The sequence below is a fragment of the Pimephales promelas genome, chromosome 14, assembly GCF_988280905.1.
Source record: "Pimephales promelas chromosome 14, fPimPro1.hap1.1, whole genome shotgun sequence".
Taxonomy (NCBI): Eukaryota; Metazoa; Chordata; class Actinopteri; order Cypriniformes; family Leuciscidae; genus Pimephales; species Pimephales promelas.
The window spans coordinates 10,241,333-10,254,719 of record NC_142782.1 but is presented as its reverse complement, the minus strand read 5'-3'; the positions used below and the strand labels follow the sequence as shown (position 1 = coordinate 10,254,719).

General features: G+C 37.0%; 1 protein-coding gene across 5 annotated transcripts in view; it reads left to right on the top strand.

Moving 5' to 3' along the window:
- LOC120474866 (actin filament-associated protein 1-like 2) overlaps window positions 1-13,387 on the top strand; it is an 86,977-nt gene that overhangs the window by 30,180 nt on the left and 43,410 nt on the right. For 2 of the 5 annotated variants that reach the window (XM_089119384.1, XM_089119385.1), the window contains one exon: window positions 6,200-6,330. In XM_089119384.1, coding sequence (XP_088975510.1) covers window positions 6,200-6,330 — 131 coding nt within the window. Of the gene's footprint in view, window positions 1-3,337; window positions 3,476-6,196; window positions 6,331-13,387 lie in introns of all 5 variants that reach the window. The other 3 variants (XM_039665482.2, XM_039665483.2, XM_039665484.2) reach the window with 3 other exon arrangements.

The window sequence follows — 13,387 nt, the reverse complement described above, 5'->3', positions numbered from 1 at the left end:
TCTGTTTAAGCTCAGGAGTTTGTACAATTATTGCAGTGCATTTCGGTCGTATTTCTGTTTAAATTTACCAACCAATTCACCAACCGCAATTGAGAAAGAGTTATTAGACTTCTTGTTATAGGAAAACAAATAACAAGGCCCACTTGCTTTAATATCAGCTGATTAACCTGCTACTTTAGTATAACATTAACTGATTAGTTTGTTCGCTTAGCCAAAAACATAGACTATTATCCAGCTATTGTATCATAATTCTAATGTAGTAGCTTTTGCTACAAAATGGTTATCTGCTTATCTCAATTTATTATTGATAATCACAATAATAATTAACTTTAAAAAAAAAAAACATCAAACTTTTTCCAAGAAGAAAACTAATTTTTATTATGTATGTGTTAAATTTTCAAACTAGGTTGATTGACTGAAAACTTCTATTTTAAAATGAGTAGTGAAATAACTCTACCCATGTGTTTCAAAGGCTTTACGTAGGTCTTACGTAGGGTTCCCTACAGAGAGCTTGTCAAAGGACCATTCAGCTCTATCACAACAGTTGGCCTGTGTTGAGGATTTCACCAGAGTTCAAATTGCCGCATTGTGACGGACTAGGAATACCAGACATTACGATTTTATACTCATTTGACACACTTTAATAAAATAAAAAATGAAACAAAATTAAAAAGAAATACACTTTAGCATACATTAAAAAGAGTGTAAATGTAAATAATATACTTTAGAGTGCTTTTCTGACCCACTTATTTAGGACTGAAGTACATCTTCATATGTTATTTCATTATTACTTATGTTGTCTTTAAAAAATGGTTAAAATGTACTGCTGGATGTACTGCCAAGCATTTATGGTTAACTAAAATATACTTTAATGTAAGTTCTATTGAAAATTGAATGTCATGTATTTAAATGTTTTTATTTTTTATTTACACATTTGTTATGTTGAGGTTGCAATTAATTTATATTAACTTTAAAAGTAACATCAAATTATAAATCAAGTACTTTACAGATGCTTTAATATGTTATTCAACACATCAAAATAAGATCAACACATCAAAACACTTCTATAAGTCTACTTCAAATAAGTCCATAATAACAAAACTTAGGCTTATTAAAATAATATTATTCAAACTCTTAGTTTGGCATTATTACAAAGTGCACTTTTTACTTAAGTGTGTTAAGAAACATAGTCATGAAAGTGTAACTGTACACTTAAGTGGCATTTTGTTTCAATTATATTATATTATCTGCCATTATAGTAAAAAAAAAAATAAAAATTAATGATGACTATAGAACGCAAAAGCCGAATCCCGGACATTTTGGGCGATCTCAAAACACATTTTCGGGCAGACTCATCACGGAGACTCTAGCAACTTTAGTAATTGCACTCACAACAACCGATTCCCATACCCACAGGGGACGCAGTAATACGAGTGATTATAATCGTCATTTAAAATACCAAAGCGGTTCAAAAACAATGAAAACAATTAATTCTTACAAGTCACAGGGCGCAGCCATCTTGAATTCCGAAACGGATTTCTTGCTCGGTGTCCTCACGTTTGTCCGACGTCCAAGAGGAGAAATCCGAGGATAGGGGGCGTGTTGCTAGGCAACGTCTGTCGTCCGATTCGGATCTCCGAGACGGATGAATAATAGAACGCACCATCAGACTGTTGTTTACCTACTGCGCGGTTACCGGTAGGCGTGGGCTCCTAGGGTAGCGAAGCAAGTGCATTCTGGAAGTTGTTGTCTTTCACCCACATAAGCCAAAAATACATTTTCTGTCTTTTCTTTGGCTAGAAACTCAAAAAATAAATTACAAAATTCAAAAATTTCACATTTCTTCTACATAAATTAGCCATTTTAAATACACAATATACTCTTTTTGTGCGCAAAAAAACTATCAAGAATAACAACTTTATTCAACTATTCATTTCCTTCTCTGTTGGCCTCGAGATTTCACATGAAACTCAACAAAGATTTTAGGTTGTACGTCATACGCATGTGACGTACAACACAGAACCGTTGCTCAGTTCCACTATGTGAAATCTCAAGGCCAACAGAGAAGGAAATGAATGGTTGAATGAATTCATTATTTTTGTTTGTTTTTTGCACACAAAAAGAATTCTCGTCGCTTGATAAACTTAAGATTGAGCCACTGTAGTCACTCGGACTATTTTAACAATGTCTTGCATAACTTAAAGAGATTCACAAGAGAAAAAAGATGGTTGAGCAGGGGTATGCAACTTTGTTTTTATCTTTTCTGAATAAAATATGAGTGACACTTACCTGTGCAAAAGGTGTTTTATTTTTTAACATGTTGCTAGGTGGGTCAGGTCCCTAGGTGGTTCATGGTCCCTGTTTCATAGTTCAGAATAAGTTATTCTGAAATAACTAGAAAACGTTTAATGCTTTAAAATATGTGAGAAAGAGTGAGAGAGGATTGACTGCAGCACAAAGGCCCACTGATGTGTCTCTGTGTAATATACACAGTGTGTGGAGTCTCTGTATGTTTACTGTGGTGAGGGCTTGAACAGTAGCCTGTTTGTCTGTAGCCAACAGAATAAGGATAAGACAGAGAGCAGGCTTCACTTTAAACCATTATAAAACAGGTAAAGGCCTCTTTTCCTTCTCAAGTAACCAAATATCACAGCATGATTTCACAATTGCAGCTATTCAGGATGGGAGAAATGTGTTTAATTCAATATTAAATTATTCTTTAGGTCCACAGTAAAGGTAGAACTTCATTGTTGGGGCACATGTGCTGATGTTTGTGTGGATATTAGTCTAATGTGATGAATGAGTTCGGCTGCAGGAATACACGCTAACAATGTCATGAAGTCACTTTAGTAAATAATTCAAAGCAATATAGAACACACTTATTAAGCTTAGAGGGTAAATGAACCAGCTGTTTTGGAGCCCTCCGCTTGAAAATCTGAAAACTGAGCCTGTTTACTATTGTGGTTTAATTAATCAAACACTGATCTCTCCTGAAAAGATTAACTGTAATTATAACAGGCTAGTCAGGCAGATAGTTAACCTTTCTTCAAGCCTTCATCATCTGTTTTTGCTAACTGAAATCAAAAGTTTTTATAGATTTTATTGTTTTACCTTGGTCCAAGGTACAGACTTTAAATAAAAATCCATATACCCATCAAATATTACTACAATTTAAAAATCATCAAATTGCATTAAACATCAAATAATCATTAACAGTGTCAGTCAAGAAATGAGACAAAAATCCAAATTGTTATTTTTTTAATTATGAAAAATGTGAAAAATCATTTAATTGTGTTTATTGATAAAACATATATATATGTTTTCTTTGATTTTGTAGTGCTGGCTCAGCTGGTTTCGGACCTGCAGGCGTTCTTGCTGGTTCTGGACAGTGAGAATCTCAGTTATATTGCTCAGGCCCAGAAAAAATCCATCTCAGAGCTGCTATATAAACTACAGGACAATAAGGACACACCAGGTAAATACTTGGTTATATGAAGTAAATGTGTGACTGTATATGTATACACTGTATAAGTATACACTGTCATTCCAGTGTTTGAAGTAGGAAAGATTTTTTTTATGTTTTTGAAAGAAGACTCTAAAGGCCCTTTTTCGAGTTCCATTTTCTGTGTTTTTCACATCCGTAGCGAGCATTTTGAGAGGTGTTTTGACAGTTCAGGGCCACCGAATGACTAATCTGAAATACGCAAATTTCGGACTCCGTGTGCAAGGACCTTTATGCTCACCAAGGCTGTATTAATTTTTATTAAAATTACAATAAAACCAGTATTGTTGCAGAATAAGTATAGACAGGAGATGAACTCAAATGCTGGGTTTAATTACAAAATAAAAACTCATCTATAAACTGAAACAAAAGAATCCAGGAAGCAATAAGGTCTGTAGTCGATGTAGCAAAACATTGACAGTTGCAGACTGATTAAATTCCACCGTACAAAGAGTGTTTTTTGTTAAAGTCCCCCTGTAGTCAATAATTTTATCCCTTAAAACTCATCTTTGATCACCAAAGTGACATACACTTTTTTTTTCCTGTGAAAAAATGTATTCATGCTTTAAAATAGCTTGAATATAACTCTACACCCTTGCTTAATTTAGTATGCGGACCCATAAATTTGGAAATACTGGTTTAATTCAGCCATATATGTTTGAACCAGATACTGATTCAGAAGAAGTGGTGAAAGAGTGAATTAAACAGGCTTGTCTACAAGTTCAGACAAGTAAAGTACAATGTATCAGAATGGTAGTGCGTTTTACTGTATAAACCGCTCTGTGCAACGTCGGACACATAACTGTAATTAATATGATTAGCCTTTTGCTGCTTGACTACGTTATCAAACAGCTTATAATGTGTTGCTAATGATGAACAAACCATGTTACCGTTCGCCATCTCAGAGTCAGACAGCTGCCTTCTAAAAATCAGCATCCTTAGAAATGCTTTGAACATCATAGAAAGTCAGTGGAGAAAGGCGTATAGTTCATCATAACATCGTACTATACATAATTCACCCGCTATATAGCTAAATATACATGATTTTTCTTATCAACAGAAAAATAGACTGGGATAATCTGGCTTCTCTTGAGACTCCCTGCATTGTATAATATTTAATGCATCTTGACGTAATTGGTTGCCATTTGCAGTTTGTGACGTAAGGAACATTGGCGAATTCAAACCATGTTTTAGAGACAATGGTGTTGACTTGTGACACTTTGCACATGGTTTGTCTTAAAGCATATTAAAATCACCACATAATCAAATAAACAGTATTAAAAGCTTGATTTTCACCACAGGGTGATTTTAAACGACTCATATGTGCGTTATCACTGCAGCACAGCACCAACAAAGCTGTCATGTTTTTTTTGTTTTGTTTTTTTGTTTGTTTTTGTCTGTCTGGAAATACTGCAGATTCACCTACAGCTGTTGTGATTGACTGAACTTTACCTTTACTGAGAGTCAGTGGAAGGTCATGGTAAGATTGGGGGGACAGATGTTCAATTCGAAAACCGCTACTCTCATACAGTGTTGTGCAAGTTACTTCCAAACTGTAATACATTAGGTATTACTTGTTACTGTTATTTAAAAGTAATTCATTACCTTACAATATTACTGTCTCAGAATTGTAATGCGTTACATTACTCATGTATTACTTTTGAGTTACTTTCACCAAAATAACTAAGTAGAACTTAACTTTTGGGCTGTAACGATATGCAATATGAAACTGAAATCGCGATTCGCCACACGACTCAGATCCATGAACCTACAGAATCGCGACACACCTTCCAACTCCAGCGTTATTCTCCTTACCGTCCAGATCCAATGCTGCCTTATCTTTAAATTAGGCTATTAGTTTTATTTGAAGTTAACATTATAAAATACGTAGACCTACACCACAAAACTAGTTGAGGATAAATTATTTAAAATTGGGGAAGTCCAGCATTATGGACATGACATTTGCAGTCAAAACTTGAAATAAAAATTCTCAGAAAATACATGTATTGAAACGTATATAGGCTACTTCCTTAAAGGACTCCAGACATTAGACAAATATCAGTCTGTTTTATTTTTAATATTAGGGAAAAGACACACATTCATGCGTGACAAATAAAATATATTTTTTGTAATTCTGTTAATTACATGGCGCAAATCGGATGAGGAAGGGTTGGCTCTGCAGTCTCCATAGAACTTAAAATATTCATTTTATTTTAGCTTTCGTGTTCGCATTTATGAGGAAAAAACAATGTTACAGACGCGACCGCTCTGAACTGGCACTGAAAGACTGCTTTAAAACTTTCACATAGTCTGTTGCCTTTAAGAAGTAAAAGCAGACAATACACTGTAATACAACTGTAATACAAGCCTCACTGAACATGTAACGAGTAAAATATTACTCAAAATTGATTAGTAATGCCTTACACTACTGCGTTACAGCAAAAAGTAATATGTTACTGTAATGTATTACTTTTGTAATGCGTTACTCCCAACACTGCTCTCATATAACCTATATAAAAAGGTCATCTTTACCACCATATCTTAAGACATGTAAATGTAAATGACTTCTGTTATATGGATGTCTAACCTCGTCATACTTCAGTTTATGGCTGCACTTTGGGTTTTGGGTTCTTACAATTTTATGAATGTGTATATAATATAATAAATTACAATTTTATGTGTTTATATGTTCAGCAGAGGATGCAGAGTACATGATTATGAACTGTCCCTCTGGAGGCCCCAGTGATCTCAGGGAAAGCACCACTGCTGAGGCTCATTCGATGGAGGAACCCATTTCAGTCACCTCTACTGAACTACTGCAGCAAGGGGTGAGTCCAGCCCTTATGACTCCATGATTTGATATAACACTGAAAGATTTATTGACATGGTATGAGCTCTAAATAGCATGTTACTGCGTTAACTACTTTTCAAGTAGATTTTAGTTTTGAATGAAAGCCAATATTACATACAAGACAGTATTATTTGAGTTGGTATGGACCCTGTTTGCTTACTCTTTCCTCAGAGTCTTATTGTGCACCATTTATCTGTTCATAGTCAGTTTTCCAAATAATAATTAAAAAAAAATCTTAACCTTTCATCACAATGTAATAACTCCTCCAGTCACTAGCCTTAATTTATTTTTCAGCCAGCTCGTCCTACTCAACCACCGCTCGCGCGCTGGAAGCTGTTTCATGTGAGGGGGGCTGAGGGCTGGGTTGAAAAATATGATGCCATTATGAAAAAAAAAAAACATCAATTTTCTCTGTACAGTATAGGGTACGTGTTGTAGCCATTAAAGTGAATATATTTAGTATCATATTTATGTTTAAATATTGTAGACAGAGGTGGATGTAACGAATTACAACTACTCAGATTACTGTAATTAACTAGTTTTTTCATGTACTTTTATGAGTATATTTTTAAGTCTGTAATTTTCCTTGTACTTGAGTATAAATTAAGTTAAGTAATGCACTTCACTACTTTAAATATCCCATTAATTACAAAGTACTTGTACAATTTGAATTCAACAAGTATTCAAATCTTTGACCAGCATTTGGCTATCCAATGGCAATAACTGATCGTGGGCAGGCCAATAAAAACCCTTGTATTTGGACCGGGAAAAAAGCCCGGTTTCTGGAGAGCTATTCGCCCTCGCACGTCCTTCAGTGTGTATTTTAGTGTTATCAAAGAACTTTGCCATTATGGACGTGGATATTTGAGACGCTGAATTCATTTGAAAATTCCGAAGAAATACCAGATGACGAGTGTCCATAGCCGCACCTGGAGGAGTTGTTCTTATACAGAGGAAGGAAAGGAGATAGCGTGCATTTTATAGAAACTTTGTTTGCCATCTGCAGTGATTTTGGCTTACAAGACTTCAGCCTCTAATCTCAAAAAAATACATTATGGTAAATTTATCTGATAGTTGTTTTCGTTTTTAATGTTGAGTAGACATCACGATAATTTGACTAAAAACATCCCTTGAAACATGAGCTTCAGCATTACCCAGGTGACAAGCACATATACCTTAGCATTGTAAACTTGCGCTCAAAGTTAGATTGTATATGATTGGCAACACATTGTTTTATTAATATTGAATCTGTGTTTTAAGCTTAGAACGAAGAGTTTAATGACTCAACAGTCTCTTGCCGGCCGCGACCCACTGGCGTAACAGTGTAACAGCGCTGATTGACAGTCTGTCTAGACTGCGCATATGTCAGTGCTAAATGCTGATAACTTTTGAAACTTTTGAAATATTAGTAGGGTACTTTTGGAAATCTTTATTGTAAAAAAGAAAAAAAGAAGTTTATAAATAAAATAAACCAATAAGCTTATTTATTTTGCATTATAATTTATTAATAATAATAATCATTAGACCATTTTTATATCTTGGTTTCCATAAAAGTAAATAAATATCACAGGCTAAAAAGTAATTAGTACTTGAGTAGTTTTTGAGAGGGGTACTTTGTACTTTTACTTAAGTACATTTTTAACACCAGTACTTTTGCTTGTAATTGAGTATTATTTTAGCAACTACTTGTACTTGTACTTGAGTACAAATTTTCAGTACTCTTTCCACCTCTGATTATAGACTAATGTTATTTTTTTAATTTAATCAATGTTGATTATGAAAGTGAGCATGCAGCATGAGAAAGATATGATACATCATGAGATGCGCAATATATCTAGTGACAATCAACCAATTGCCTGTATTTAATAAATAAGAAGCAGATATATAGCAGAATGTAATAAGGCGCTGGCACAATCACTTGCATTGCACGTGAACTTGGATCACACCGAAACTCAGCTTGTGCCTATGCTGTCCATTGATGCCCACTTCATCAATAAGCAATCAGGTAAAATGAGAGGCCAAGACACAAACATCACTGTGTGTCAAATAAAATGTTTTATTTACGATAATAGTGATTGTCGGACGAGATTGGGTGCCTGACTTCCCTTGGCTTCCGGTAGAAAATACCACTGAGAACGGGGGTGTGATAATATGTGAGAATAGTAACTAATAATAAGACATTAGTTAAACGTTTATTTTTCAGAAATTATCTGAAAAATACAAATTTTCCTAATGTCATATTTAATCACTATACATGCATATTATTTAGTGATGTGCTGCCCAATGCTAGCCACAGGACTACGATGAATAGGCAACAGAATACGGAAATAAATGAAGCTAAAATGCTTGTCGGCAGTATAAGGAATTTAAAACCATTTCTTACCTCTATTTAAAGTGCACCAAACATGGCCTTGCGTTCTGGTGTGTTTCTGATGAATCTCCGAACAAGAGAAATTCAAACGAGTGTCAGGTGATTGAAGCAACTGAGGAGGCGCAGGGGTAGTATATCAACGATTCACGAAATATTAAAGGGGGGTTGATTGCGATTTCACTTTTTTCATTTTAAACAGTGTGTAATGTTGCTGTTGGTGCATGAACAGTATCTGCAAAGTTACAGCGCTGAAAGTTCAGTGTAAGCAGAGATATCTAACGTCTTTTAAAAATCAGGAAGTATATTGCCTACAAAAACGACTCGATTGGGCTACAGCTGGGTTTTAGACGTCACTTATCCATACATTTACATCAACCCTCCCTCCGGAATATGCAAAAAAGGGCATGGCCATATTTCTGCGACTAGTCGAGTGTGTTGTGTTCACCAGCTGTCAGGTCTTCTGTGTTCAGGCTTCCCACGGACACCGTAGTTCATCAACAATGGATGCAATTTATATTTGATTATGTTCCTGAAAATGACGATCGTGATTTAGCTCTCTGTGCTGCGCATTTTATGGAAGACAGCTTCCAGAATCTCCACAAATTCAACACCGGATTCAACAAGAAACTTTTACCAAAACATGAAGCAGTTTCAACTTTAAAACCAGAGGCAGCAGTTGTTAGGCCACAACCTGTAAATAGGCTAAGACTTAATCGTTTTAAATGTATTTGCATTTATAATTACAGACATAGCCTTGTGTTTTAGTTACCAAATGCCAGCACTAGCTTTATATCCACTTAGTTATGCTATTTTGTGTCTACGACAAATGCGTACAAACATTTTGGACCTGAATTTGTATACGTACTCATTTTATAAATGTATTTTTCATGTATATATACTTTATGACATTATTTTTCTATTTGATCAAAAATGTAAACTAATGCCAACGCTGTTTGTGTATGTAATAGCCATTCAGTTCAATGCTATTGTGTTAAACAAACATGTATAAAGTTAAAAAAAATATTTAGGCAAATTACCATTCAGAAACATTTTGTAAAAGCCGTGTTTGGTGAGGTTCTGCTTGCCTCTCTTCATCGCCGCTTTCTGGGTCTGATTCTGGCTTATACTGATACTGCAGTATCGACACAATTATGTACATTTGACTGGAATACACATGCAACTTTTGCCCGTAAAGGTAATGGGCGTTATTATGTAAGAACGGGTTCGTTATGTGTGGGTGATGGAAGGAGACACAGGATTGGCGAATACTGGGACACGTGCACTTTTATTTACACAACTCTTTTCACAGCTCGAGGTCGCGCTCAAATAAAGTTAGCTCAGTATGTCAAAGGCAAAGTATGTCCCACTACAGACTTCGCTGAACCATGCCCCCCTCGCCACAGGCATTAAGTATCCGGACAACGTGTACTACAGTTTAGCCAATCACAACACACCGGCCCAAACTAACCAATCTGAGCCCATTGCCTGTTTCTGAGGGAGTGGTTTCATAGAATCAGGAAGTCAACCGGTCGTTCATATGACAGAGGAGAACGCGGCTGACAATAAAGGTGAAATTTATGAAAAATAAGACTTTTTAAAAAAGAAAAACCACTAATACATGTTATATTGTACCTCATAAACACAACCATGCAAAGAAAAAAAGCAGTCAACCACCCCTTTAAAATAATGAATAATTAGTTTATATCTTATACACTGCCCATTATATTTATCCCATATCAAACACAGTATCTTATGTCTATTTTACATTTTTTTCTCACGTTTTTAAGTATACTGTTATAGTCTTCCACAGCCCATCACCAGGGGGTGCTGATGCTATGACAAGGGGGGCTGCACCCCCGCAGCACCCCCCTTCCCACGCCACTGCCACCATTTAAATTTGTGTTAATGATTTACCACTAGCCCTACATTTAAATATTTATTTAAACTCCCAGAATGCGTGACCTCACAACTTGATGAGGTAAAGCTGGAGGCTTAGTAGGAGGCAGTGGAGATGGTGCAGATGAGGAGTAGGAGAAGGGATGGTGATAGCAGGTGGCGAAGTAATGGTGACAGCCTGACGACGAGACCCTGGCGGCGATGATGAGCTTGTCTGAAGGCACAGACCCAGAGCCAAAGGCACGGATCCCAGGGCGCCGACAGAGAAGAGTAACATCGCTGGCACAGGAGGACGAGGCGACCATCATCTGAGGAGCCAGACTGCCTGAGGACTGAGGCGATGCTGCAGCCATACGAGTGGAGTAATGGACCGTAGCGGACGATCCGCAAGTCTGTGGCAGAGGTGAACCCGTGGGATTCAAAAGGCCTAGGGCAGGGTTCTCCAAACTCGGTCCTGGAGGGCCCCTGTCCCTGCAGAGTTTAGCTCCAACCCTGATCAAACACACCTACCTGTGAGTTTCTACTGATCCTGAAGACCTTGATTAGCTTGCTCAGGTGTGTTTGATCAGGGTTGGAGTTAAACTCTGCAGGGACAGTGGCCCTCAAGGACCGAGTTTGGGGAACCCTGCCCTAGGGTGTCTGGTAGAGACGAAGGTGAGAGGAGCTAAAGTGGACCCGACAGGCCGAGACGATCTGAGGCCAGAGGTGGAGCCAGTGGATCTATCAGCTCAGACGCCGATGGTGGTTGCTGGACCTGAAGCTCGACCTGAGTGCTTGGCATTGCAGGAGATGGCAAAGGGCTTACGACCTCCAGCAGAGGCAGGGCTGGAAGACTGGCTGAGCAGGAGACAGATGGCTAGACAAGGTTGAAGATAACAATCCATTATCCCACCCCATTTTGAATTTTTCATTGCTTTTTCTAAGTGGGCAATTGTGACTTTACATTAATCAATTTAGACTTTATATCTTGAAATTCTGAGAAATAAAGTCAGAATTGCGAGATGTAAACTCACAATTGTGAGGGGAAAAAAGCAGAATTGTGAGATAAAAAGTCACAATTACCTTTTTTATTTATAATTCTGTGGCGGAAACGTACACTTGCTTTTTATACAGTAAAAACAATAAAACATTTAATAATTACAATTTAAAATATTCTTGTGATGGCAAAGCTGAATGTTCATCAGCCATAACTTCAGAAATAATTCTAATATGCTGATTTGCTGCTCAAAAAAAAACATTTCTTATTATTACCAATGTTGAAAACAAATATTCTAATTGATATTTTTGTGGAAATGGTCGATTTGTTTTTTACAGGATTCTTTGATGAATAGGACTTTCAAAAGAACAGAATTTATTTGAAGTATAAATCTTTTGTAACATTATAAATGTATTTTCTGTCACTTTTGAAGGTGTTTTAGACCATGGTAAAAATTAATGGGGCCTGGGACTAAATTGTAATTTTGAGGCTCTTTTGAGGTCCGTAGTGGTCCCTTCCTGTGCCAGGGGAAATGTTCCCAACTGTTTAACATAGACATACAGTATATAAGGGATATAGATGTATAATTTAATGAATACCCTAAAAACATAATGCGTGTGTATGGGCCGTGTGTGTATTTTAAAGTACACTAGTGTTTGATGGTGTTGTAATGTATACTCCAGGGCCCATTACAGTGTGTACTTGCACTGTGATGTGTATTTTAAGAGACACTAGCTCTATGGCCATAATAACAGGGCAGATGGGCAGGCTGCACACTAGTGGTTACGAGGCCCAGAGCATCGGGGTTGGACCAAAGCTTGTGTTGTGGCCACCTGATGAGTATCTCCAGCTTCAGCGTAGCCTCACTGTGGTCTTGCCCCTTCATCTCACCCAAGGGTTGTGCAGGGCATGAGGTCAGAGGTCAAATCTTGCCTCGTAACCGAGGTCTTTCAAGTGGGCAATCACATATAAACAACAGGGACAGGAAGTACTAAAAGAGAAGAGCAGAGCTGGAAGAAGAACCGCTATGAAAACTCACTCATGGCTAGAGCAGTTAAGGTGTTAACAAAATTAGCAACATTTCTGTAACATTTTGACAGCAACAAATGTCCAGTTGTCTATAGTTGATAGTGTAGCGATGCTTGAAGCACAACATTTGTGTGACCAACAGTGAAATCTGTGTGCGGAAATCTTGTGCCCTCACCAGCAATGGGGAATTCTGAAATTCTTACTCTCTAGCTCATTTTTCTTGCCAAAATAACATGCTATATATAGCCTATCATGGGCAGCCCTCTTTTACTTCAGGCAGTGACTGGCAATGAGTCTGATCTTCAAAAGAGACAAGTTTACTAATATTAATCTCGAATGATAGTCCCGGCTGGGGATAAATGCTCTGCTATGATTTTGTAGATGGACCGTTTTGAGAAAACACAAAGCAGAGTTGAAGGGGTTGGCAGCAAAAATATAAACAGTAGATGAATCATATAATTTAGGACATCATTAAGATTTCCTACTTTTGACGACACAACGCTCACCGCTATAACCTCCTCACCAACAAGAAATCGAAAACAACCCCTACACCTTTTGCTGTACATCTAGCAGCGCAACCCCAAACACAAAACGTTTTCATCATCGATTCAACTTTGATCAACAACAATGTGTTTAACTATGTTACAGTAGCCGGCTGGATCTCTTCAGATCCACTCGCGTTCTGCCACCCGGAAGTATCTTGGTGCCTATTGTTTACAAATATTCTGAAATGCCGTACCAATAAATATAAACTGCAATAAA